The sequence below is a fragment of the Copadichromis virginalis genome, linkage group LG7 (assembly GCF_057382275.1).
Source record: "Copadichromis virginalis isolate Kocher_CV1m ecotype Utaka linkage group LG7, C_Virginalis_male_GT1.1, whole genome shotgun sequence".
Classification (NCBI taxonomy): Eukaryota; Metazoa; Chordata; class Actinopteri; order Cichliformes; family Cichlidae; genus Copadichromis; species Copadichromis virginalis.
Window position 1 is genome coordinate 28,824,926 of NC_140624.1, and position 26,541 is coordinate 28,851,466.

At 42.5% G+C, this 26,541-nt stretch overlaps 3 protein-coding genes and 1 long non-coding RNA gene across 6 annotated transcripts; 1 reads left to right on the plus strand and 3 right to left on the minus strand.

The window, feature by feature from the left end:
* Positions 1 to 515: 515 nt before the first annotated feature.
* On the plus strand, positions 516 to 1,875 carry LOC146705252 (uncharacterized). Its single transcript, XR_014921319.1, has 2 exons — positions 516 to 771; positions 1,489 to 1,875. It is a non-coding gene; the product is annotated as an uncharacterized LOC146705252 (long non-coding RNA).
* Positions 921 to 12,294, minus strand: LOC146705253 (sepiapterin reductase-like). Its single transcript, XM_085462898.1, has 4 exons — positions 11,557 to 12,294; positions 2,206 to 2,496; positions 1,519 to 1,729; positions 921 to 1,259 (listed from the first exon to the last, which is right to left on the minus strand). The coding sequence occupies exons 1-3, from the start codon at positions 11,876 to 11,878 to the stop codon at positions 1,539 to 1,541; spliced, it is 804 nt and encodes a 267-aa protein (XP_085319024.1). The 5' UTR covers positions 11,879 to 12,294; the 3' UTR covers positions 921 to 1,259; positions 1,519 to 1,538.
* LOC146705254 (uncharacterized) lies at positions 4,102 to 10,220 on the minus strand. Of its 2 annotated transcripts, XM_085462896.1 has the most exons (3): positions 7,195 to 8,514; positions 6,897 to 7,037; positions 4,102 to 6,746 (listed from the first exon to the last, which is right to left on the minus strand). In XM_085462896.1, the coding sequence occupies exons 1-3, from the start codon at positions 7,427 to 7,429 to the stop codon at positions 5,509 to 5,511; spliced, it is 1,614 nt and encodes a 537-aa protein (XP_085319022.1). In that variant the 5' UTR covers positions 7,430 to 8,514; the 3' UTR covers positions 4,102 to 5,508. The 2 variants fall into 2 exon arrangements, with proteins under 2 accessions (XP_085319022.1, XP_085319023.1); XM_085462897.1 differs by lacking the exons at positions 6,897 to 7,037; positions 7,195 to 8,514 and adding an exon at positions 10,058 to 10,220 and having other exon boundaries at positions 4,102 to 6,546.
* Positions 12,295 to 14,363: 2,069 nt separating the features above from the next.
* On the minus strand, positions 14,364 to 25,781 carry LOC146705255 (excitatory amino acid transporter 1-like). Of its 2 annotated transcripts, XM_085462899.1 has the most exons (11): positions 25,722 to 25,781; positions 25,410 to 25,526; positions 24,001 to 24,143; positions 23,788 to 23,925; positions 22,694 to 22,898; positions 22,570 to 22,612; positions 20,600 to 20,880; positions 20,261 to 20,494; positions 18,702 to 18,896; positions 18,496 to 18,630; positions 14,364 to 15,373 (listed from the first exon to the last, which is right to left on the minus strand). In XM_085462899.1, the coding sequence occupies exons 3-11, from the start codon at positions 24,137 to 24,139 to the stop codon at positions 15,163 to 15,165; spliced, it is 1,581 nt and encodes a 526-aa protein (XP_085319025.1). In that variant the 5' UTR covers positions 24,140 to 24,143; positions 25,410 to 25,526; positions 25,722 to 25,781; the 3' UTR covers positions 14,364 to 15,162. The 2 variants fall into 2 exon arrangements, with proteins under 2 accessions (XP_085319025.1, XP_085319026.1); XM_085462900.1 differs by lacking the exons at positions 25,410 to 25,526; positions 25,722 to 25,781 and adding an exon at positions 24,259 to 24,656.
* Between the last annotated feature and the right edge of the window lie 760 nt (positions 25,782 to 26,541).

The window sequence follows — 26,541 nt, forward strand, 5'->3', positions numbered from 1 at the left end:
TAAGTTCACAGCTCATCTCCAGATTTCAATAAAACTTCTGGAGCAGATTTGTCTTTGTGTGAAACAAACTGTGTCAAAGTTTACTGGTCGGGCGCTCCTGCAGCGGTCTCTCACTAAAGGGTTTAATGGTGGTCACAGGAACAGCTGCTGTTATCTTTCACTTCGCCTGAGCTCCGCCTCTTTGCTCTTTGGTGTGTAAACAGACTTTGCCTCCACATTAAACTGTGCCAGAGTCCTCACCACTGCCGCTGTGGTGTTCTCAGTGTTTCTGGGTAAAACTGTATTACTCGATAAATCGTTTCAGGCTTACACATGGCTCATTATTTTTAAATTATTTATTGTTATTTTGTATTTTTATTTTAAAATGAAATTTTCCATTATTAGTTTCTTTATGGAGAGTCCTGTGTGACCCGACCAACGCACACACTGTGTGTGGGTCGCACACAGGACATCAGTCAGCTGACAGTCATGCTTTGCAGTCACACTGAGGTCAAAGGTTAGTTTGGAGCAGAGAATATAGTGATCAAAGTGGAATAACTCTGCTGGGAAGACAAAGTAGTCACAGCTGTGAACAGGTGACAGGAAGTGCTCCTAGCTAAAAACCCTAGTCAGACTTAAGCCCAGCTTTGCTACCATATCAAGACGACTCATTCATCATCTTTTTCGTCCTGTAATGACAACGAGGAGGTGGAGAACACCTGAGCTGCAGCCATTCCTGTTCTCGGTCGTGTTAAAAGTACCTGCACTCACCTGCTGTAGTTGAGCGTGAAGGTGAGTGTGGTCAAGGGCTGCATCTCTGCTGTTAACCTCAGGATTTGATCACTTCCTGTTTGTGTGATGCTGTCTGAATAAAGAGTTTGTAATTTATGGAAGAAAACAAACAAACAAACAAACAAACAAAAAAACAACAACACACAAACTGACCACACAGCTACTCTCAGATTTATTTCTAACTTGACCAATATCAAGTTTACAAAAGTGAACTCATCACAAAAGAAGTTACATGTCAGATGCACCAAGCAGCACGAACACCAAACGGATCCACTTAAAGCTCTTTAACAAGTAAGGCACCTGAAAACGGCTTCAACACAGCACGGGAATCAAGATGTGATGAGATCATCACAGGGAACCAGCATGAGATATCAGCGCCCTCTGCTGAGGTCATGCTGTTGCCATCTTTTTATACAGTCTGTGGAATGTGTATGGGTCGACCCGAGCTTACGTTAGGGCCTGCGCCGATGTCATCAGGAAACTGTGGGCTAAAAGAAAAAGAAAAAAAAAAATCAAGGAAAAAAAACCCAACAACAACAACAACAACTAAAAAAACATGAACATTTTGCTCAGAAACCACACACGCAGCCAGCACGTGGGCAACGTGACAGTGTTTATTCAGCCCAACATTTTAATTTTGTAGAAGCTTTATCTTCTTCCTGTTTATTTTCTTCCCTGAACTTTTCACTGTTTTACTGAAGCTCTTTCTAACCTCAGGTTATAGTGAACCAGAACAGCGGGACGCACCTGTGCTACCTGCTCCGAGTCTACAGGTCGTAGACATCGACGTGAGCACCGGAGGTGTAGCTGTCCTCCAGAAGCAGCTTCATCAGCTTGGCGCAGGACGCCTCACAGCTCAGCAGCTTGCCTTCGGCGAACTGGTCACTAAAGAACTTCCTGATGCTGGGGTCAGCTGACCTGGAGCGAGCCTCCACCTGCATGGCCGTATCCAGCGGTCCTGGAGTGGTCACAAAACAAGAAGTGATGACATGGACAGCATGAAGCCTGCTACTGCTCAGCATGGCTAATGAATCATTATGACAGATTTCTTCAGCTCGGTCTGGTATGGCAGGCCAGAGAGGTCAAAACTAAACCGCTTTCAAACCCCCCCCCCCCAAAAAAAAAACACATTTAAAAACATTTAAAACTTATTTTAAAATTTTAATTTTGTCCTTTTTCACAATGAATTCATTTTATTTTGTTTACAGTCTGAATTTTATTTTTTAAATTTTTTTTTTACTATTCAGCTAAAAGCCATGGAAGTATTTTATTAAACCCACATTCGTAATCTGTGTCCTCACATCCTTCAGTTTGATTTGAATTTTGACCCTTTCAGCCCTCCATACTCACATCTGAAGTATTTTGCCTTCAGTGAGCTTCTTGTCTTTTCATGGAAAACCGAACCAGCTCAGCAGGCCACGCCCCCTGCCTCACCTGGTGAATAGCTGAGCACCCGGACGTCCGGCTCCTCCAGTGCCAGCACCTGGAACATCATGTCCCGGGCAGCCTTCCCAGTGCAGTAGAGTGCCCAGGATGGGAAAGGCTTGATGGCGCAGAGTGAGCTGATGTTCACCACGGTGCGCCTCAGACCTGGGCGCTGCGGGAATGCCTGCAGCACCCGGGCGGTGAGGCACCAGGCGGAGCTCACGTTCAGCGACAGGTACGAGTCCACCTCGGCGAGGTCGCTGAAACTCACAGCGAAGCGTGACACGTCACCCAGAGAGGCTGGAGGAGGTGAGGTAATGAAGGTCAGAGGTGAAACCAGCATGAATCACAGAGGTTTAAAGAGTTCATGCATTAAAACATCAGGAAGCAGAAACATTAAAATTCATTTGGATTATTTAACAAAATCAATAACAACATGTTCAAAAAAAAGTGATTAGGAAGAAGCAAAAACTTACAGAATCCCCCCAACATTCCACCCTTTAGCATCCAGTAATCATAACAGGGACTTGATAAAAGACTATGAAGAGGGGGTTTAAAAGCAATCAATTTTGAAATAATGAATGGCATTTTAAAGATTAATTGGCTCCGATCTTTCTTAAAAAATAATAATGAGATCTGGTTCTTGATACCATCTCTTATTTTCAACAAAGTTGGGGGGATCCAATTCCTTTTAGTATGTGATTTTGAAATTTCTAAACTACCCATAAAACTTTCCAAATTTCATCAACAAGTTTTGTTAAATTGGAAATTAATGTTTAAAAATAACTTTAGTCCCCACAACGTTACATTGTGGAATAATAGGGTGATATTGAATCGGGGGAAATCTATGTTTGTGGAAGAATGGATGACAAAATAAATTTGGTCTGTGACACATAATGGATGGAAATGGACATATACTTGAATTAAACAGGCTTAATGAGAAATATGACATGAGTTGCTCGTTCGAGTTCTATAAAAAGGTTTCACAGAATATCCCAATAGTCCTTGTAAATACGATAAAGAACAATTTTTCAAATATAGGGCTTTGGAGTTGACGTCACGCCGCAATGCATTGTGGGAGCGCAGCTCCATTTTGGGGGTCTACGATCCAAACAAACACACTGTATTGGAACGGCGACTACGACAAGAAACATGCTTAAAAGCAGCTCGAAAGAAAACGGATGGTATAGAGATCGATTGCGTCCAGAGGCGAAGCAGCGGTATTTGAAAAAAATAGAGTGCATCGCAAATCTGGACCCATACGACATACGGCAGTGGAGTAAAGACCCAGACGACTTACCGCCACTGTCCTACCCCGATATCTTCACCTATCTTGTTTGTGGAGTAAGTGCTTACACTGCGAACCAGTTTCGTAATTACAAGTCACTGGAGGCGCACATCCAATTTACAAATGGCTGGGTGCAAGATTTGGCTATTTTCAAGCCGCCAAAATCTGAGTACGTCGTCATTCATACCAAGGTAAGTCAGCTGGAGTGCATCGAGTGACATAGCCATTTTCCACCCCCCACCATAATTAATGTTATACCTCTATCATTGAACTGCTAAAATATCGTTATCATATTATGTGCCCATAATTGTATAGTAGATGCAAATTAACACATTGATAATCGGGCAAATTATTAACGCCAATCAGTGTCCTCCCTGTCTCATTTCATTTATTGTCTTTACATCAACCTTGTCCTTGCATGTTACAGGTACTGCACTCCCAAAGATTGAATGAACCTGCATTACGACCATGGGTAATTGTAAGCACCACAGGGAAGGTCGAAACTGCACACTGCACCTGTATGGCCGGAGTTGCTGAGACCTGCACCCATGTCGCTGCACTTCTGTTTAAAGTGGAGGCAACAGTGAGGATACGTGGCACAAAGACAGTCACAGATGAACCAGCTTACTGGGTTTTGCCAGGGAACACAACCAAGATACAGCCAGAGGTTGGCCATAACATTGACTTTACATCTTCAGCAGCACAAAAAAAGACTCTTGATGAAAATATAAACGGACCGTCTGTGGTGAAAGGCAGAAGAAGCCGTCGTTCAAAAAGAAAGATTCCCTCTGCTACGTTTGAGGAGTTGTCACCAGTGTTAGACACACTTCAAAAACACAATAAAGCAGTGTGTTTGTCTGGATTGGAGAAATACTACACATCACACACTGTACAGTCATCCACATTACCACTGTCTCTGGCGTGTTTGCACAGCACAGGTGCACAGTCCCTTGGCCTTACCGAGCTACAACTGCACTGCGTAAAGTACATAAACACAGCAAAAGTTACTGAAGAACAGGCAGAAGCTATTGAGGTACGCACAAGACTGCAACACAAGAGCCCAGAATGGTATGCTTGGCGTGCTGGGAGGATCACAGCTTCAATGATGCACGCTGTGTTTGCCACCACTGTAGAAAAACCCGCCATTACTGTGATTAATCGTGTTTGCTACCCTGTTAACTCTGTCTGTAATGTGCAAACAACTTGGGGACTGGAGCATGAACAGGATGCTCGACATGCCTACACCCAGACAATGTCAGCATGTCACAAAAACCTACAGGTCCGTATGTGTGGTTTTCTTGTTAACATGGCTTTTCCTGAAGTAGGAGCATCTCCTGATGGACTAACCACGTGTGAATGCTGTGGGAAGGGGTGCCTAGAAATTAAATGTCCATTTAAATATCGATGTGACAGCATTCAGCAAGCGTTGAATGCACATGACAAAGACTTCTGCCTCGAGTTGACAGCAAAAGGACTTAACTTGAAGAAGACACATCGCTTCTACTCACAAGTGCAAACACAGGTCTTTGTGGCCAACGCAAAGCACTGTGACCTCGTGGTATGGACACAAAAAGACATGGCAATTTTACGCATCTTCCCAGATGTGCACTTCTGGGAATCACATTTAAAGAAAGCTCAGGAGTTCTTTCAGAAGGTGTGCCTTCCTGAACTTGTAGGAAAACATTTCTCTAAGCGAAATGCAGCCCCGAGTGGTCACAACGTTTTTTCTTCTGGTGTCTAGTTTTTTGTCAGAAGTGCATTGAAATATGTATAACTTGATTTCAAACGTGCAGCACTTACCATGTACCAATTGTCAAAGTGTGAAATAAAGAGTGCAAAGCAGTTATTTGTTATCTTGCTTTTATTATAACGTAATTTTAGTGAAACAAAGAGTTCAAAGTGATGATAAACTTTCGCTTATAGTATACAGGTACAGAAATGGTTACATAACGCAATGTCAATGTGTTCATACAGTCACACATACAAAAAACTAAAAAGGTTTTCCTTTTTTAAACAATTATTAATTAACAAGTACAAGTCTCAATTGTGCCTGGTTTCACTACCACACTGGGGCACATGTTAACCAAAACACAACACACCCTCACAATTTTATCAAGGAATGTAACGTCTTCACCCTCACATGGAAGAAGAGAACGGATGGGCATGGTAGTATGTAGCATTTTGAATTTGTTGCGCAAACTGCCAATTACTCGTTCAACATGGATTCTTAGGTGTGCAATGGCTCGTGTATTTTCTATGTCCTTGGCATCTAGTTGACAGAAGCCCCTTGTAAATGCTGGGATCTTTACCTCCGCACACATCATTCCCACCGCATCTCTGATGTCAAAGCCTCTGTCAGCCAAAACTACATCCCCTGGTAACAGCTTGTTAAGTATGCCACATTGCTTTGTGATGTGTTTATCTGATGCACGGCCCCCCCACCCCTTAGAAATGAATGAAATTGCACCTTGTGGAGTAATCCCGATCAGATATTTCATGGTGTGTGTACCCTTGTAGTGTGAGTACGTTTGAGCACGAGCCTTTAAATTAGATGGTCGTTCTGTACGAATTTCAAAACAGTCTACAATGATGGCTACACGATTTCCAAAAGTGTCCGTAAATTGTGGTGGCATTGTTGCTTGCAAACAGTGCCTCTCTGGCCAGTGTACAAGTATTCCAAAGCGGGCATACAACACGTCAATTGTATCAGAAAAGACAGAAGAAAGAGTTTTGTGGGAGACATTGAATAGATAACTAAGATGCTGAACAGGAAGATCAAGTCTAAGTCGCATAAGTGTGAGTAAAAGCATTTGGAAATGTGACAGTTTCTTTGATGCTGGTAGGAAAACTTTTACATTCTCGAGCACGGACATAAAAATAGCAAAACAAGTAAAACCGGTGTAATATTTCACTTTTTCCGTGTCACCCTTTAAAAAGTTTTCATTCAGCTCTGTCTTGTCCAACTTTGATTTAAGCTTTCTGTTCTCCTCCAGCAGCCGGTTTATTTCTGCTCTGCTCTGTACACAGCGCACACAATCATTTGTCAGTTGTTGATCTTCTGTCTGTTTCTCTCTGATATCAATGTTTTCTGCATCTGCACCCGTTACCTCTGCTTCTACTTGTCCAGCACAAATTTGGCCCTCAGCCAAAATAACAAGGTTGTTATGGTGTTGCTCTTCTGTGGTGTCCATCTCTGGCTGCTCTTCTGTGGTAACTTCTGCTGAGGCTTCACCTTCACACTCTGCTGCTCCATTGTCAAAGCCTGTCCAATAAAAAGAGTGCAAATACACAAGGGAAGTTTTAAATGGTTTATACATTAAGGCCGTATGAATACTCAAAAATGTTTGTGTTAATTGACTAAGATCAACTTTTAAAATAAGAGACTGTGGCTGGGCGTGCGGTTGTCGTTTACCTCCAAATAGTACTTTATTTTGTTGACGTTGTGTTCGCCTCCTGTGACGGTCTGAATGTGATGTTCGGGTTTCGGAGTGCCCCATGTGTAGCGTTGGTACCCAGTCTGGATTTGTTTGATCCATTTCATAGGCAGGCTTCCCTACAGTTGTGCGAAACAATTAGCGAATCGTTACATAGCACATATGTCTGCAAAGTCACTCCATTCGATGTTTGATCGCAATTTCTATAACTTCCGAGACCACCAACGGTAATATTATTCAGCTTTGAAGTGTGATAAGAACATATTTAGAACTTACCGGAATGAAAATGTCGTGAGCACACCAGCTGATATCTGGAGACGTAACAGAACTTGATATCAACTCGTCTCACGGCTGCTATCCAGGCTAGACGCCTTCGTTTGGTAACATCCGATACATGAGCTCCTTCATGTTGCTTCCAGGTTGGGAAAGCATAAAAAGACAATCCAACCTTATTCCCGTGCCGGTCGTAAGATCGAACATTGCAGCCGAGCACACAGCAAGTACGAACCATGGCTATGCTATCGCTTCTAGCTTGGACCCCCAAAATGGTGAATCGGGCTAAAATCCTTTCCACGCCCACCCCCGTGACATCACGCTCCAAAGCCCTATACAGACTCCAAATTTACATAAAATTAAACTAGATGGACTTGACTTGGTTAATGAAACATGCAATAATCAATTTAGATTATAACAAATCTGAGATCTCGTTGATCAGAACCAAATATTTAAAATTTCCAATTCCCCCAAATTTAAAGAAGTCCATTTTAGAACTACAAAAAATATTTACCCCTCCAATGAATTTATGAGAGACAGATTTAAATTTGTGTTAGACAACTGTTATATTTGTAAAACAACTTTGGAAACAACAGAGCACATGTTCTATGGATGGGTGACAATCCAGAATTTATGGAAATCTCTCCATGTCCTAAATATTGATTTTTGGTCTTTTCAAAATATTCAAATTGGAGTAATCCTTAAGGACAAAAATAGTGAGTTTTTAGTTAACAATCTCATTATTATAACTAAGTATTACATTCATAAATGCCGATATGCTAAATCCCCCCCTTCATGGCCTGCTCTTAAAAACGAACTCTCCCTGTTCCGTAAATCTCTTAAGCTAATAAATAAGCCCCAAGCAATCAAACTGCATAGATTTTTAGAAGAGTTTGATTTTTCTTAGCCCCTTATTTAAGTTATGCGTCTTGTTTATGGAACCTCACTTTTAGAGATTTTATGATCCCCCTTGTCTCCTTTATTTCTGTTCCTTGTTTTTCCATTCTTTTTTATTGTTATTTATTTATTTTTGTATTGGTTATTCATCTTTTTATATTATTATTATGTAGATGTGTGTATAAATGTGTACGTATGCATTTACACACACACACACACACACACACACACACACACACACACACACACACACACACACACACAGACCGCGAAGGCCGGGTCCTCCGAAGGATGCAGCCGACGTTTCGGGACACAGCTACAGTCCTCCTCCCTGAATTTGCCTCCTCACTGGAGGTTTGAATTCCATTCCCTCACATTTAAGGCATTCATGAAATATTAACTACAAACTGATACAAACGTGTCGGTCACGTCATCTAAACCGCAGACCAGGCACGTGCAGAGGGGGGGGGGGCTAGAGGGGCTTGAGCACCCGCCCCTTTCCTGATGGGTGCCCAAAGTGCCCTTTTGTTGAGGCAACTTTTTAAAAAAAAAATTAATTATTATTATTTTTTAATGTGTGTGTGCGTGCGGAGTCCTGTCTGTGCCCCTCAACAATAATATTTAACTATTAATCACAGTTTTGCTAAATAAAAGGATCTGGCTTGCATCAGTCACATGATCACATTTAACCAATGATCGCCCTTGACGGCAGAACGCGCTGGTTACGAGCCGGGAACGAGCTCACAAAGAGCACGCGCATTTTTTCCGGTCCGGAGCTGTAGGAGAAACACAAGTTAACTCAGAGAAACAGACTGATGCGACAAAACCAGTAAGTAGGTGTACAGCGTACACTGTAGTGTATAGCACCCAGGAGTATTAGCTTATTAAGTACACGTTGGTAAGCTGTCTTGTTGCAACTGACGAACTGAAACAAACGAGCATGCTGTGTGTGCAACAGCGCGACAAACATTACCTGTCCTTTTATTAACTACACAAGTAGTGCTGGTCATAGCTGCTGGCTACCTGTGTAAGGCTGTCATGGGTCTGTAGCTCTGTCACCGTTTTAGGGAACATATTTAGTTTTAAAGTATTTAGAAACATATTTAGTTTTAAAGTAAGTTACAGGGCTTTTCCTGCCTTTCTGGAGGGATTATATTTCACTAAAAAACGATCTAATATGCATGTCCACATTAGGGCTGCCACAAACGATTATTTTGATAGTCGACTAGTCACCGATTATTTTTGCGATTAGTCGATTAATCAGATCATCATCCATTGGACGTAAAACGTACAGCTTATTGCACCAGCAGCATCTGCTCATATATAACTATCATTAGCTTACAGCTTTAAGTGTTTAAGGTCTGTGCTAACTAAAAATAAAGACAAGATGATAGTTTGTTTCAGTGAAGTTTAATAAACTCCTTGCTATCTAAAATATAACAGGACACCGGAGTATATTCTCCAGCATCTCACACTTCTGATAATCAGTTGTCTGCTTGACGTTTATTCAGCTGTGTAAAAACTATAACTTTAATCTCAGCCAAACAGATTTACTCAGGAACAAATAAAATACTAAAAAAAAAGCAAAAAAAAAAAAAAGCCAAACAATAACATTTTTAAGTTATCTAAGTGACTCATATGTTTAACCTGAGTAGCGAAAGACGGCGGTGGGTTTGAAAACAATTTGCCGGGAGTCCGGTGTTCTCACGGCTCTAGTGACCTAGCCCCCGGCTAGCTATCGAGCTAGTGGGTAACAGACGTCTCCGAAAACGTCGGAGCGCTTTTGAAAATATGCGGTGTCTTGATAAACTGAGCAGATATTTGAGGTTTACACAGCTACATTCTCGCCTGAAAATATGTTAAACGTTTATTTTGTGACCCAGAAAGAATAATAAGAGTAATATCAAAACTAACTAGCTGCCGCCATTGTTGGAAACTGAGCTGGGCTGCGCTATGAATTCTGGGACACAGCTGCTTCTTCGGGGTTTAACGGCAGCTGGCATCCTTGTACATGCAGTGCTGCCATCTTCTGTTTCAATCCGTTATTACACTCTTAAATCCCACTACATATTCCTGCGTCTTTTGTGATCTTACAAAGCTTCAAACGACGCGTCGACTATTAAATCAGTCGTCGACGATTTTGATAGTAGACATAATCGTGACTAGTCGACTAATCGTGGCAGCCCTAGTCCACATAATAATTATTATAATTATAATATATTAAAAAACACACGCTGTATTTTAAAGAACATACATTAAGAAGCAGATTATATAAGATTTATATTTTAAATAAGACAAAATTTGGATTTTACAGCAGTAAAATGATTGTATCTCTACAGTTTAAAAATGTAATAAGCTTTGCCCTGCACAGAGTGGATAGTGAAACAAATGGAATCATCATAATGACATTATTTCATATTTATTACTTCCCTCTCCTCATTGCTTTATTATTGTAGCTCTAGTAATAATAAAAAAAGAAAAAAAGATTCTGGATCAGCACCATGATGCCCATAGTATATACAGTATTCTGAAGAAGGTCTAAAATGTCACTGTGTGTGCGTGCATGTGTGTGTTTTATTTAGATGAATTTAAAAAAAATATTACTCATGATATAACATTGTCCAGACATGCCTGGTAAGGACATGAGGAGGAAACAGCAGGAGCTGTGTGAGGCTACTAAAGGCAGTGCTATAACATTTTTCTGTCATCATTTTATTATAGATTAAGTGTAAGAGTTGTTAGGTGTGGATAATTAGATTATAGTTTATTGCAATAGCAAGTTGTGCCTTGTTCTCACATAGCAAGTGGAGAGTGATATATGAAATGATGGGATGGAAGGAAGAAGAGAAGCAAAGAGTGAATCACAGGCAGAGCCTAAATTATTTCTCACAGTTTTTGTTGCCTTATGGTTCCAAGCGCTGTCACCAATCTTTGCATTTTGTTATTATCTCATGACACTTGTTTAATCAGCTACCATCTCTCCTATGGACTTTTTAATGTCTACAGTCTCAGATCAACACAGCCCTGCCCTCCAGCACTATCAGCAGCAACCTCTCAACAGCAACATTGTACCCATCAGGTAAAGCATCGGCTACGTTTGCTTTGCCTTGTTGCCCATATTAGATTCTTGATGAATGTGTGTTGTTGTTATGCAGCCTGGTTCAATGTGCCCCTTTAAACCTCTCTGCACAGCCCTGCCGCAGACCACATAACTTCACTTCCAAAAACAAACATTTAATTTACAAAACTGATTTTGTTTTTCTTCCAAGTCACTGAGCTAATTTACCACAGGCAGCGAGACAGGCTGCGCATCTGATTGGACGAAGTGAGGGCGTTACAGGTGCCTCCTCTTCAGACATCACTTAGCAGCACAGCCGTGTAATAATAATAATAATAATAATAATGATGATGATGACTTTCTGCCAAACACACACTAAACACACGTGACTCCACGCAGCCCGTCCTCACCTGCGTTGTTGACCAGCATCACGTGATCCATCTGCTCGATAAGCGCGTCTTTCGCGGCTCTGATAATTGCCTCTAGCCCCTCCGTCCGACCCACGTCAGCCACTACGCTCTCCACCCTGAGCCCGGCTCGGCCCGCCTCTGAGGCGGCCAGCTCTGCCTGCACATCATGAAGGTCCTCACCGGAGCGAGCCGCCAGCACGAGTCCGGAGCCCGCCGTCACCAGCCGTGACAGCTCCCGGGACACTGCCCGGCCGAAGCCCCTGGAGGCCCCGGTGATGATGCACAACGCTCGGCCCAGACTCGCAGACTCCGCGGAAGACATTGTGGTTAGTGATGGGACGTTCTGTATCGAGGCTTCGGAGCGTGTGTCGAGTAATGGAGGGGGCGTTTCCGCGAAGCGCGTATCGAGGCTTGCTTCATTTATGGGAGGAGCTGAAAATGATGACGTCCGAAGCCTCGCTGCCCGGCTGTACCACGTGACTGGTTCATGAAGCGGTTCGAACTTTGCCGCAAATAATCATTTTCCATACTGCCAGCATAAATATACACAATATACTGCCATCACTACACTATAGGTGTTTTACACACTCCTTTTGTTGTTGACATTTACAGGCTGTGTGCAAAATGCCACACTCTTCAAATTCATGCCAGCTATTATTTTTACGTCCAGTAGGTGTCCTGCTAGAGCAAATGAAGCTTCATGAAGCTTCGCGTTGGGGTGAACCAATTGGATGAAAAGCTTCAGTGCTTCATGGGGCTTCATCTGCCCATCACTAATTGTGGTGATGATGATTCTTCTTCTCCTGGGCTTATATGGCTTCAGTCCGGCGGCACTCTGGCGCCACCTCTCGGCTTCATCTGTCTGCACCTTGAAAGAGTTCATTCACTGAGGCGCGTGATCCCCCCCCCACACACACACACACGATGACCCGGAGTCAGAGTTATGAAAGACGAAGCTGAACATCATGAGATCATATATGAACGGAGTGCTGAACACAAGCTCACGTCTTTAAAGTTTCACAATTATTAAGATTGTTATTATTGCACATTTCCAGTTTGGACCCAGAGTTCACAGTGCAACACCCTGTCAAACTCAGAGTATGATGGTGGCTAGTTGCAGTCCAAGATGAATGTAAACAGCTGCAAAACTAACTTTTAGTCTGTATTTGTGACTGAGTAAATAAAACAGAGACAGAGCAGTGGCCGGGCTCTGTGCGTGGACGTGCTGCAGTGTGTTGAAGCACAGGAAACAGGTATACGAATGGCTACAGACCAAACCTGTAAGTCACAGGTTGCCCCACCCCAAATCCTACCCGCACTTCCTGTTCATCTCTGACACAGGTGGGATCTGCTTTCAAAAGAAACTTCCTGTTTTTTTCAGGCTTTAATCAGCAACTGAGTCCAGAAACAGCTTACTGAGGTCATAGGTTAGCTGAGCAGGACTCTCATTACCTCATTAATTTCAGAGGAGTTGCTTCCTGCTGGACATTAGGGAGAGTGGGTCAGGGGAGGTCAGTTCATCTTCTGTATACAGGCTTTAGGCCCACACTCAGCAGCTCCAGTGGGAAACATCCCTCTTAGTTTGGATTTATTATTATTACAGCTTTGAAATTCATATGAGTTGTTCGCACTAAAGTAAAAAGCACCATCACTTCATGTGGAGACCCTGTCGGCGCCAGCTGCGGTTGCAAGGCTGGAGCCGATCAAAAAAACACCCTGATGACGACTGTGTTTAGACTGTTCCCCCCATTCCATGCAAGGCCACCTGGGTTGGGTGGAAGACTGTTCATCCCCCCTCCCTTTCCAAACGCCTTCCATGCTTATTCCTTTCCGATGCTGACGGTGGATCAAGGAGACCAGCGCACGCAGGCCCGGATGTACTGTCTAAATCGACTGTCTCACCCTTTACCCACCCCTGTTGCTTCTCATGTGTTTCTTTGGTGTATTTTTTTCATGTGTTATGTGCAGAGGTGTTTTTTTCTGTTCTCAAACTGATCTCCCTGTTGGAGCTCAGTCTGGGGGGAGTTATTTTTTCTCCTTATCTTTCCTCATGTGGTGCATTTTCCATTGTTATACCTCTCTGACCTGTCTTCCCCATGTGATTTTTTGTGTAATGTATGTATGGTCGGAGGGTAAGATGGCGCCGCCATTGCATGCAATAGGTCGGCAACCTTATGAAATTATGAAATTTACCCTTGTGGGACTAATAAAGGTATATCAAATCAAATTACGAGACTCGAGCCGGTGACTGAAGGACTGCAGACTTATCTTCTGAAATATGGACGGAGCTTTAATCCAGGAGTTTAATCAGATCCTGCAACCTCTCTGATGGCCAGCAGGGGGAAACAGGAAGTTTATTTTGAAAGTGACCAATCAGAGTCAGAGAGCAGCAGGAACGAGGAGAGGGTTTATATACTTCCTCAGGCCAAATTTTTTAAATATTTATTCATACAGTGCTTTATTCTAATGATAATGAGAGTCGGTGTAACGAGGGCCACACAACACTTTACAACACACCCAGCAGCAGTTAAGAAGCATTTAGCAGAAAGCCAAAAATATGCCACAGATGAAGGTTTGTGAGATGTTTTTATAGTTGTTATAGCTGCCGGCTGCTCGTCCTGATTAGTTACGAGCTTCCTCATGATCGTCAGTTTGTGTCTCCGGTTTGCAAATTGTTCCAAAACCCTCAATGTGCATGACACACTTCATTTGACACGCATGCAAACAAAGCAGCCTTTGTATTTCATACCACACAGATTTTATTATTTCATGTTCCATATTTCAGATGAAAGGACACAGACAGGAAGTGATTTGCTCTGTTTATTTCACTGAAGTCAGAATAAACAAAACACCAATTTACAGCTTTATGATGAAATCATTAACGTTAACACGTTTATGTTTCATGTCTAACGTACATTAGCACTTTATAAAAACCTCAGTGAGTCTTGCTGACTCACACACAGAGTGCAAAGGTTTAGGTGTGTGCATGAGGCGGTATCACTAAGCTATAAAATAATAATAATAATCACAATATCAGTATGCTAAAGTCAGGAAGATAAAGCAACTCTTTTAGGATTTTAAATTAGGTCAAAATCACCGACTATATGTAAAAGATTGGAACTTCATTCTTGGTAACAACCAACAGGGAGCAACTCTTGTTTCACAGATGTATGTATTGATATGCCCCTCCTCCTCCCTTCACCTTTGACCTCAGTGAATGGTTTATTACCGAGTCGTGTTTAATAAATCGTGAGATTAATGAAGGTCTAGAGTCAAACTAGTGATGACTGTTTCTATCTTTTTATACAGTCTGTGACTGAAACCACAGAGTGTGATTATATTTTTCAGTTTAACAGATGAGCTTTGTCCCCACTTCCTTTTATTGGGGGTCCTTTTATATGGCCGACGCCCAGCCTGTAATTAGAGCAGCAAACACAAGTCGGACACTAGCTAACTATGTGACACACTGATGGATGATGTGGTTTTGGCCTCTGGGATGGACCAGTAAAGGAATGTTAACAAAGCCACGATGTGAAGTCATGACAGTAGATCCGGTCCCCGCTCTGGGAGTCGGGAACCCTACATGCGCACCTGCCGACCTCAGAGCTACATGTTGGATTCGCTGTGGCCGCGTTTGTCATTCTCGAAGTCGCTGTCCTGGGAGATGAGTTTGTAAGGTTTCTTTCTCTCCTTCTCCTCCAGCACTGAGTTTCCCATCTCCACATCTTTGCTGCGGAGCTCGTGTCGGGACAGGAACTCGACAATGCCAGCGCCAATCGAGTCGCCCAGGACATTGGTGGTAGTGCGCAGACGATCCCTATAAGAAACCAGAGGTCAGAGGGCAAAGACACACAAAGGGCGAGCACGTGTGCTTTCAGACTGTCCATTCAAAGGAAGAAATCTTTAAAAGATCCACAGAAACACCTTCATTAATCTCCTGATTTATAAAACAATAATTGTGTTCTGGAAGCCTGCTGAAAGCAGAATAAACAGTTTTTATTCTGTGGAAATGGATGCTGCAGAGGTTGTTCCTGTTCGGAAACACTAAGCTTTCTGGAACTTTGTGGATTTAATCTTTATCACAGGTCTACAGTCTGTGAATGAGCTTTCAGAGCGGAGCACGTGAAAGGATTGGCCTACTTTCAAACGTCCTGCACACCTCTCTGAACTTTCTGCTTCCTGCAGGCTTCCATACGCTCTCATTACACAGACGTATGAGTGTCTGAAGCTGCAAACAGCAAAACACGGAGAACACCAGTTGGTCTGAGAGCCAGCTGGTTTTCTGGTTAGGGTATAAAAACAGCAACCACAGACCAAAAAGCTGAACATAGCAGCTGAACAAATCTTAGAAATATGGTATCTAACCAGATTCTTACTCTGGATGGCATTACCTTGGCCTCCAGTAACGCTGTGAGGAACCTTGGAGTCATTTTTGACCAGGACATGTCCTTCAATACACGTATTAAACAAATATGTAGAACTGTTTTCTTCCATTTGTGCAATATCTCTAAAATTAGGAATATCCTGTCTCAGAGTGATGCTGAAAAAGTACTTAATGCATTTATCGCATTTATTACTTCTAGGCTGGACTACTGTAATTCGTTATTCGCTCTTCCCTGAAAAGCCTTCAGCTAATCCAAAATGCTGCAGCAAGAGTCCTGACAGGGACTAGAAAGAGAGAGCAGATTTCTCCTGTATTGGCTTCACTTAATTAGCTCCCTGTAAAATCTGGAATTTAAAATCCTGCTCCTCACATACAAGGTCTTAAATAATCAGGCCCCATCTTATCTTAATGACCTTGTAGTACCATATCACCCTATTAGAGCACTTCGCTCTTGCACTGCAGGCTTTCTTGTTGTTCCTAGAGTATTTAAAAGTAGAATGGGAGGGAGAGCCTTCAGTTTTCAGGCCCCTCTTCTGTGGAACCAGCTTCTAGTTTGGATTCAGGAGACAGACACTATCTCTACTTTTAAGATTAGGCTTAAAACTTTCACCAGGCTGCTGGGGGATTCCCATGATGCACTGAGTGTTTCTTCTTTACGCATCAAATGTTAATAGACCTTTCTGCATTTAATCATACTTGTTTTTACTCTCTGGCTCTCTTCCACAGCATGTCCTTGTCCTGTCTTCCTCCCCTCACCCCAAACGGTGGTGGCAGATTGCCGCCCCTCCCTGAGCCTGGTTCTGCTGGAAGTTAAAACTTTTCCTTCCCAGTGTCACCAAAGTGCTTGCTCATAGGGGGTCATATGATTGTTGGAGTTTTCTCTGTTTTCTTTGTATTATTGTAAAATATTATACTACTACTAATAACGCAATATAAAGTGCCTTGAGGCAACTGTTGTGATTTGGTGCTGTAAAAGTTGAATTAAATTGAATTGAATAGATGGTTGGATGGACAGATGAATGGATGGGCGATAGATATTCGGACTTTGTGGCATAAACCAGGATAACTGAGCAGAGTTGGCATATCAGGCTCTTCACGTCCTTCTGTTCCAGGTGGAAAGTCCTCCTGAAGCATCCTAGTTAGAGCAGAGTTTTTTCTTATTACCCCAGTTAGCTGAGTAATTTCAGGGAAGGGTATTCTAATTGAAACGATTAATTTGGGAAACCTAATTATGTTTCTATGTTAAAACTCACTGCAAAAATATTTAATACAAAAGGGAAGATGTGGAGCGAGACTCATGGGAGCGGGAAAAATGTGTCACTAGGTGGTTGTAGACATGGAGCTGTATTTGACCTTTAAATGAGAGATAATTCATGTACGGGTACTTTACACAACAGCGTTTATACTTGATAAGACTCCTTTCACATTAGCACTGAAAAAGAGTGGTTTCAAAAGCGAAGGTTCTGGAAAGCTACTGATTACAGAGTGGTGAAATAATGTTATTGTTAAGGTAACATCAACACTAACCTCCCTGTGGATCCAATCATCCAGGTACTCAAATCCCACAAAGCTGATCTTGTTCATTAAACAGTTTGTTAAACAGTAGCTTTATTGAATGTATGTGTATGCAATGTTTTCTAATGTCGTCTACTGTAAGGATGTCTAACTCACATTACTTGATGGATCACTTTGATTTTAAATGGATCACACCAGTGAAACTCGCCTTTCTGTCAGTGTAAGGAGGTTTACCTGCGCGTTTAATGCCTGAAATATTTTAGTATAAGAAAAAGAAGTGTAAGTTTAACAGGATGTCTCAGTTTTTCTGCTTTTCTGCATGATAAATAAAAGTGGCCGTAGAAAATGAAAGAAATATGCCACAATGCAGCTTAAATTGTAAGAACTAAATGGGTAAAACAACAGAGAAGGTTCTGCTAGCTGATTGCCCAGAGTGAGCTGTAGTGATCAAATACAACATTTTTCGTAGTTTCTTTCTTTCTGTCTTTAGTACCATCATAAACACCTTGAGGCAACTGCTGTGATTTTGCATGATATGAATACAATTGAATTGAATATAAATTTGAAATTTCTATCGTAGATGGTGAAAAACAAGATGTTTTCTGATAATGTTTATCTCTTACTTAGATACTTTGGTGTAGTATGAATGGCCATATCAGTAGGAAAGGCTGTGAAACTTGTAAAACATATGAAAATACTGTTAAAAGTCCAAAATCTATGCTTTCCTTCACATTTTCCAAAGCCATCCAGTGGCCTTGTGTTTAAAGGCCTTGGTCTTGGCGAAGCATGTGTAATGGTCCGAGTACAGAGCCCCGTGAAACACCAAGACTCTCTGTTCAAACTGGAATCTGTGGGATAAATCGGAGTCTAACCAGCACAGCGGAGGTCCTTTAAGCACTAAAACAGTGAAGCCACCGGCGATGAAGACAAACACAACAAAGTGCTGATGAAGATCAGCACTTGTGAAGGTCTTGTTGCCTACATTTACATGATGAGTGAGCTGGTCTACCAACAGTGATTACCAACAAGAAGGTACTTACAGGAACCAATCAACTGCAATGATGAGAGTGATGTCATCAGTGGGAAGTCCGACGGAGGTCAGCACAATCACCATGGTAACCAGACCTGCCTGAGGGATGCCGGCAGCACCAATGCTGGCTGCAGTTGCTGTGATACTTTTAGAAGGAGAAAGAGACATAAATCCACAGAGTTTGAGTATGAAGACGCCTGTTAGGACTTTAGTTACCTGATGGTGATAATCTGTCCAAAGTTCATCTCCATGTTGTTGACCTGAGCAATGAAGATGGCTGCCAATGCTTCATACAGTGCGGTTCCGTCCATGTTGATGGTGGCGCCCACGGGCAGCACAAAGCGAGTGATCCTCTTATCGATTCTGTTGTTTTCTTCCAGACATTTAAAGGTGACTGGCAGCGTGGCCGAGCTGCATGATAGCAGAGAGGAGGAGGATTTTAAAGCATCCAGAGAAACAGACAAAAGTGTTTCAGACACACTATTATAGTGCTCAGCACCGAGAGCGGGTTCATTTTTTACGCCTCATTTACAGACATCTCTAGTTGAAACAATAAATGTGGTAAAAATAACGGAACATGTCAACAAGAAGAACAAGATCGTGTTTTAGAAAGAGGTTTTCACAGAACAATAACCAGCTCATATATCTACGACAACAGCTGCAACTACGTACTGCTCCTGGAACTAAACCATTTACTGCAACTACAGCAGCAAAACAACTGCTGACATTACCCAAACCACTGCAACTGAACAGCAACAACACACCCTACAGCATGTAGCATGTCAACTAAACTGAAAACTGCAACCAACCACCTACAACCAGTTAACCAACTATTCAACTAAACCACCTCTGAACAATGACGGCCATACTGAGATAAGTTGCTTTGGATATGCTACTGTCAGCTGCTGTTAGCTTCTGTTAACTGCTTTTAGCTGCTGTTAGTGAAACAGATTTTGCAGTAGATTTAAACTTATTGCACGCTGAGCACATTAGAAGGAAAGTGTCATTTTTAGTACATCTGATCCTAACATTAGCTAGCATGATGTTAGAAGCAGCTGTTTTTGTTTAGCTGACTCATTTTCAGCTGTCTGGAGATGGAAGGATCATATATCTAATAACCACATCCACAAAAACGGGAGATGTCCTTCCACAGCTTCCACAAACCGGTGCCCGCTCCTACGTAACAGATGAATCTTAAGTTTATGAGAACAGATCACTTTGTCAGAAAATCTAATTACGGACTAATCAGTGCATATTTATGAGTATAGTATACTTTTTTTGTAAGTAACCTCAAACATGAACAAACCTTGACAAAGTTAAAGCCTGAAAACTAAATGGTGAGATGGAAGACATTTATTTGGATCTTTGAGGGCCCTCAGATATGAATTAATGTGTGATTGACAGAAATTATTTAAGATGAGTTTCACCCAAACGATCCAGTTTACATGTACCTGAAGTCCATATAAACTGGACCATCTTAGTTGTAGTTTTTTAAGTTTCAGCCACATTTGGCTCACTCATTAGACAACGAAACCAACCAACGCAACTTACATCAACCATTACATCTACAGCTACAACTACAGCTGTTTACAACAATGACTGCAACTAGAATGCACCAGTTAAGGTCAAATATTTCTGTCTTTTGAGTAACTTGGCTCATCTTCTCTGGCAAAAGTATATTTAATGAACAAAAAGAAAATTGGTGTGTTTTGGTGTTTCTGTCAATAGAAAACACCAAAACTTCCATTTGTTGAAGTTTGGTAGAAGTTGCTCACCTGGAGGAGGTCCCCAGAGCCGTTACCAAAGCTTGCAGGAGCCCTGCGATGAAGATGAAGGGGTTCTGGCGAGTAATGACAAAATAAAGAGTGGGCAGAATAAGAACAGCATGGATCATCAAGCCGATGATGACCGTGATGGTATACATGCCCAGCTGGCCACCCATCTGGGTCAGATCGTCCATCTCCACAATCTTTCCTGCAATCAGGAACAAGATGCCAATGGGGGCATACCTGAGAAGAAGTGAAGAGTGGTGCGTTACTGCAGATAACTTTCATGGTGGACAGGGAACTGCTTTTTATTCAAAACATTTCCCAGTGAAATCTCAGATGTTTTACCACATAATGATGGCGACCAGGCGCATGATGGCTTCGTTCAGGCTGTCAAAAAAATCCCGCAGGAGCTGGCCCTGCTCTTTCATGTTGCCAATGATTAGACCAAAGCACATGGAGAAGACCACCAGCCCGAGAGCATTGACCCCGTTCACTTGACCTGGCACCGGGATAACTTCCTCTCTTGTGATCTCCATGGTCTCCTGGGTGCCGTTGGTTGAGTTAAAGAGGGTGTCATTCACAGTCACCGTCACATGAACTGTTCGTTTTCCATATTTGGTTTTGAACTGGAGAATGGGAGAATTAAAGGAATAAGGTTAGACGAGCGGAACAGTTCAGCACGCAACAAATCAGAGAGTTTAGATGTAAATGGCTTAAAAGTGTTTATATTGTTTTAAAAATAGGCGCAGTAATATTACTCTGACGTTGTCTCGTCCACCATCATTTAGTAACCAAAAACGATGCATTTTATTTCTTCTTTGCGAATATTTGATCAATATTTATTGAGAAACCATTTGAACTGATTGCTATTCTCTGTCTAAACAGCATCAACATCAGCCTGTCTACAGCTCAGACTTAGCCATCAAATCATGACCGTTTTTTCCAGGAGACCAGGAGATAACGTTATTCAGGAAGTATTACTAGAAGAGAAAAAAAAATCAGTAAGATTTATAATTTCTATTCAAAGCCCTTCTTCACCATCACAAGTAAACCCTCTGGGGTTTGAGTTTGGTTAATGTGCACCCGTGTTTAGAGAGTTTTAATTTTTAGAGGGAAAAATCTGCCCCTAACTGCTTTTTTATCTCATATCAGGATTAAAAATGGACTCCAGTTTGAGTGTCCCTGTTAAGCATTAATTTCTCATCAGGTTCCTCTTCCGAGTGAGCGTGGTTTGGTTCTGATCTACTGATAATCAAGACCAGCTCTTATACAAAAACCTCTCCACCGTCAACATCTGCACAACTTTTATTTAGAAACTTTTTGCAACCAGAAGTTGTCTCTCTCTGTAAAATCAATGAATCTCGGAGTCTCTCACTGATGGATCATTAAAACATGATTGTACACGCGTGTCTTCAACCCCGCTGCTTCAGCAGCAGCAAAACATGCCAGGTTACAAAAATCGAGGGGTGCACGACCTGCAGAAACAACAGTAAACCAGCAGCTTCATCAGTGGATATGAGGCCACTTTTGTCGTACGGCGCCATTAGCCAGTGTGAGAGTGGTGAAGAAGAGCAAGAAGAGTTCTTTAACTTTTCTCATGAATGTAAATGTCAATTATTTAAATGAAACTTTTTAAACAAAGCTAAGTGTTTTTTGGACTGCTGGTAAAGTCATCTTCAGTGCTTTCACTTAAAAGTGTACGTCACTTTAATGTTCAGGCTGGATCTGACTGCAGTGCATACCAGCTCAGCCTGATGGCACGGTCAGGGAGGCTGTATAAAGTGAGACATTCATGTGAATGGACCTGAAATCACAGCACAGCCATCGTCTCACTTCTGTGTCTGCTGATTTTGTCAGATGAAGCTCTGAGTTTGACATGTTTGGAGCTGTTCTGTTGTCTCCTGGAAACCAGTGAGAGGTAAACTTCTGCACCTCAGCATCTCTATGTGAATGAGAGGGTGAAGAAGAGGTGAGAGGTGAAAAGGAGCGAGCTGTGGGTTCATTTCGGGTTCATGCTGAAAGATTCTTGGAGCTGTAATCGTTCAGTGAGCTGGAGTTGGCAGGAAGGAAAATTTCAGACCCAGTGAGAGCTTCAGGGTGACATCAGGTTAAAAAGACTAGTAGCATGTCAAGTTTCATCAGTGCTTAAAGACTGAGCTTTGTTCAGCTGAAATTTCCAAGCACTCTGTACACACCAACATGTAGTTGGAATAAACGATCTATGATCCAGCTGGAGAGATTAACATGCCAACATTTCTGTTCCAGTGATAACAGCTGCAGGAGCTAGTTTACCAGGTATAAAAGATAAAGCTCACCTGTTGCGTGCAGGCTTGGACCAAGTTTGGTGGGAACATATTTCTGAAATGAGAAAACAGGCCATTCTGAGACAGCGTGGACTAACTTCAGTTAAAACTGTGACTGCATCACTGTTGTAGCTACCTGATCAGGTCCAGGAAGGCATCGGCAGGACTGACTTGCTCGATGGTCTGCTGCTTCCCAAACTCATCTTTAGAGCCTTTTCCCGGGTGGATGATGAGCACGATGATGATACCGATGAACACTGCGATAATGGTTGTGGTCATGTAGTAAATCACGGCTCTCATGCCCATCTTTCCTGAGGCTTTGCTGTCCAAAGCTGCCATTCCTGATGGAAAGAGGGCGGGATATGTTTGATCATTAACACAGTTTTTCCAGATCATAGTAGGAATGTTATGAATTAATCGTCTAACAACATATGAGTTTAATGGATGAACATTTGATGGTTTAAAAAACAAATCCTGTCAGAGAAAAACAGGTATTCAGTGAGAGAGGAGAGGGATGACTTATTTTAGTATTAATGGTTAATGGTAATGACTGACTTAGAATTCAGCTACATATTCCAACCCTGGAGGTCGATGCTTGGTTACAGCAGAAAAAAAAGTTCAATTTTGCCTCTTTTGTTAGTGAATCAGTGGGAACCTCTTCATCACCAGACCGGGCTGAAGGCTGACTCTCAGTGAGTATTAGTTTGTAGGGACGACCTCCCTCTGACCCACCTCCATCAGCTCAGCTGGGACACTGCTGATCTTTTCATGGTGTGAAAATTACTACATTTTGTGTCTGTCAGGTTATTACAGCCCAGCATGTACAGTGATTATGTTGTGAAGTCACACAGTAATGCACACCATCCATCAGTGCTTACCTGTAATGTAAAGAGATTTTCACAATCCTCAAAGATTTCTTGAGGTGAAAATGCTAGGAAAATGATTTTAACATAACCCAAACCCCACCTAACCCAGAGGGAGCTTAGTAAAACCAACAAAGCGTTTAGGCCTAATTTAGAGGTAACAGCCAAAGTCCTGACGGTTTGCTGATGATGTTAAGAGGTTTTAAGGAAACAGCTTAATAACAAATCATACCGAGGTTAAAGGTGAACGTAGCTGATGACACTTTACAGCAGTTGTCGCCATCACAGTTACAAACCACTTTTCTGACTGGTTGGTCACCATTTCTTTTCCAAACTTGGAGGATGACCACTGAGCTGTGCACTGTACCTGTTATTAGACTGGAGATCAGCAAAGGCAGGACCAACATCTGCAGCATCCTCATCAGCAGCTCTCCAGGGAAGGAGAAGTACTTCACTTCTCGATAGGTCATTTTGTAGGGGCGCAGCGCGAATCCGAGAACGATTCCTGCAGTCAGAGCACGTTCCTATTAACAACTACAAAACTGAAGAGATGTCTCTGTTTTGCAGCAGGTGTACATACCTACAATAACTGCTCCAACTGTGAAGAGCACAAAGGAGTTCTTCTTCAGGAAGGCCTGGACGTCCTCTTTAGAGATCTCCTCCACTTTTCTCTTGGCCTTCATGGTGCGAATGTGAATGCTTTCCCTGATGCGCTGCATCCTGCTGAAAATATGAAAAATGGAAGCATGATGTCTCTAGGTTCGTGAACCAAGATGGTTTCAGAACTCACCAGCACTGAAGCACTGGCTCATTACTGAGGCTTCCGTCAAGGATCCACCTTCTTATATTTTCACCAGGCCTGGATCAACTCCTCAGCCCATACGCTGCTGTGGGTGCCAGTGGTTGTCGAATTTCCTTCACAACTCGTTTCCATGCATTGCGATTGTTGGCGATTGTCCTGGTCTCGTCGAGATTTATTCTGCGATCTCCGATGTCATCTTTGAGCTGTTTTAGCCATGTTTTCTTCTGTGCCGTTCGTTGGATTCTCCACTGTGTTGGTCGTTTTACGCCAGAGGAGTTGGGTACTTGGGTTTGTTTAATATCCAGCCCATTGTATAGAATTATTTCCCTACTTCGAAACAACTAAATATCTTTTAACATAAAAAAATGCAAGGTCCCAATTAATGTGTGAGATTTCATCTGAGAGGTAACATGATCTAATTTCTAAAACTGTGCCTGTGCCACAGCATGTGGCTGAAACACAAACTGCCCCAACCTGAGACGGGACACCTATGACCTGATAGGTGCTGAGAGGGGAACCCTGTCACATCAAAAGCCTCAATTATACGTCTGTGATCTTGCTTGGGTACGAGTGACGTAAATGTTGTCATCTGATCGTGAGTGTGAGGGTCTGTGTGTACTTCCCACTTTGGGACCACAAACTCATCTTTGGAGAATTTACAGTACAATTCATCCCAGGCAATGGACATCAAACATCAGATAAGCGGCACTGAGACTCCAGCTGCCATGTCCGCAGAGTAATCAAGGCAATATTCATCACTGATGATAATCTGAATCCCTAACTGTTCTCCCAAGGCTTCAAAATCAGATGACAGAAAACATAATAACTCTATCAGACATAAAAGACATATTTTTCCTAGACCCAAGTACTTTTTTGCTCCAAAGTTAGGGTGACTTAGCCCTCTGAAGTATTTCTATTACCATTCTGTATTTCATTATCTCTTTCCTCTCTGAGGTCTAAGTTATCGTCAGTAATGACCATCCCCAACCCTAACCCCGGGAGATAATAATGCATCTCGTTTTTAATTACATTTTTGGCAATTAGAGAGCAAACAAATTAATTATTCCAGCTGAAATTGAAAAAGTTTACCATCGCATGAGGAAAGGTTAAGGTAGGGTTACCATCTATGATGGCTTAGATTCAGGCGTTTTAATCCAAATCAGAGATAGATGCTGCTCTTCACCTACCTGTTGGGTGTGGCGTTGGCCCTTCAGACGCTGAGGTTGACCCGGCAGGGAGAGAAAGCAGCAGAGGGACAGAGAGTCTGAACGATGAAGCTCCTCGGTGTGGGAACCAGAACTCGACTGCAACCAGAAAAGACAGGAGGGGGCATCCAGAGGAGGGGGGCGGGTGAGATAATGATCCTCCCATAATAACACTGTTAGCCCTGTGACACACTTTCAGGTAAAGCCCAGGTGGATGAAAAAGTTTCTGAGAAACATCACAGGATTGTTTCACTGACACATTATCTGCCTTTGAAAGTTCCAGCTCTTCCTCACCTCCAAACGCTCTTCCTCACCTCTTCTGCACTCCTCTCCTTCTTCAGCTTGAAGTGTGACTTTGATGCTCGGTTAGCATCCACATATTTATGTGAAAGGATGCCAATCAAACAATAAGCCGCACCTCCCTCGGGACGTGGTATAGTTTGAGGTTACTCCTTGGAGTAAACGACGCACCACAATTAGCTGAACAAACTGAAGCTGAGATGAAGAGCGACCTGACTGTATGGAAACATGTTCCTGCGGGAGGATGAGTATAATTAGTGAAGAATACCCCTGAAATCAGGTCGCCTAGCCTCCTACAAACACTGTTCCCCGGTCACTGTGGCAGCAGTGAATGAAGCAGGAACATCGGCCTGTGACAGCTTTACTACACTCGCTACTATTTTTAATACTGCCCTTCGATACCTAAAAACAGGCTGAGCTCAAAGCAGGATCTGACCGACAGAAACAACAGCATCAGCTGATCATCTCAGAGAACCGGCTCTGATCTCTGACACGATGAGGTTGTTAGTGAAGCTGGAGGCGAAGCTTCGGACTGCAGGCTGGGTTTACTTTATGCTGCTCTTGTTTCTCAGACCGAAACTTCTTCATTAAAGCCAGAAACGGTAACATCTTGTGAAAATTGGTTTCATTTTTAGATCGCTGTCAGAAACTCTTCATCCAGTTGTAATGAAACTGGAGTCGTATGGATCCCACAATGTGTGACCTTTGACCTCTACTCTGGCCATGGAACTCACACTAAATATCTTTTTTGAGGTTTGACACACACACACACACACACACACACACACACACACACACACACACACACACACAC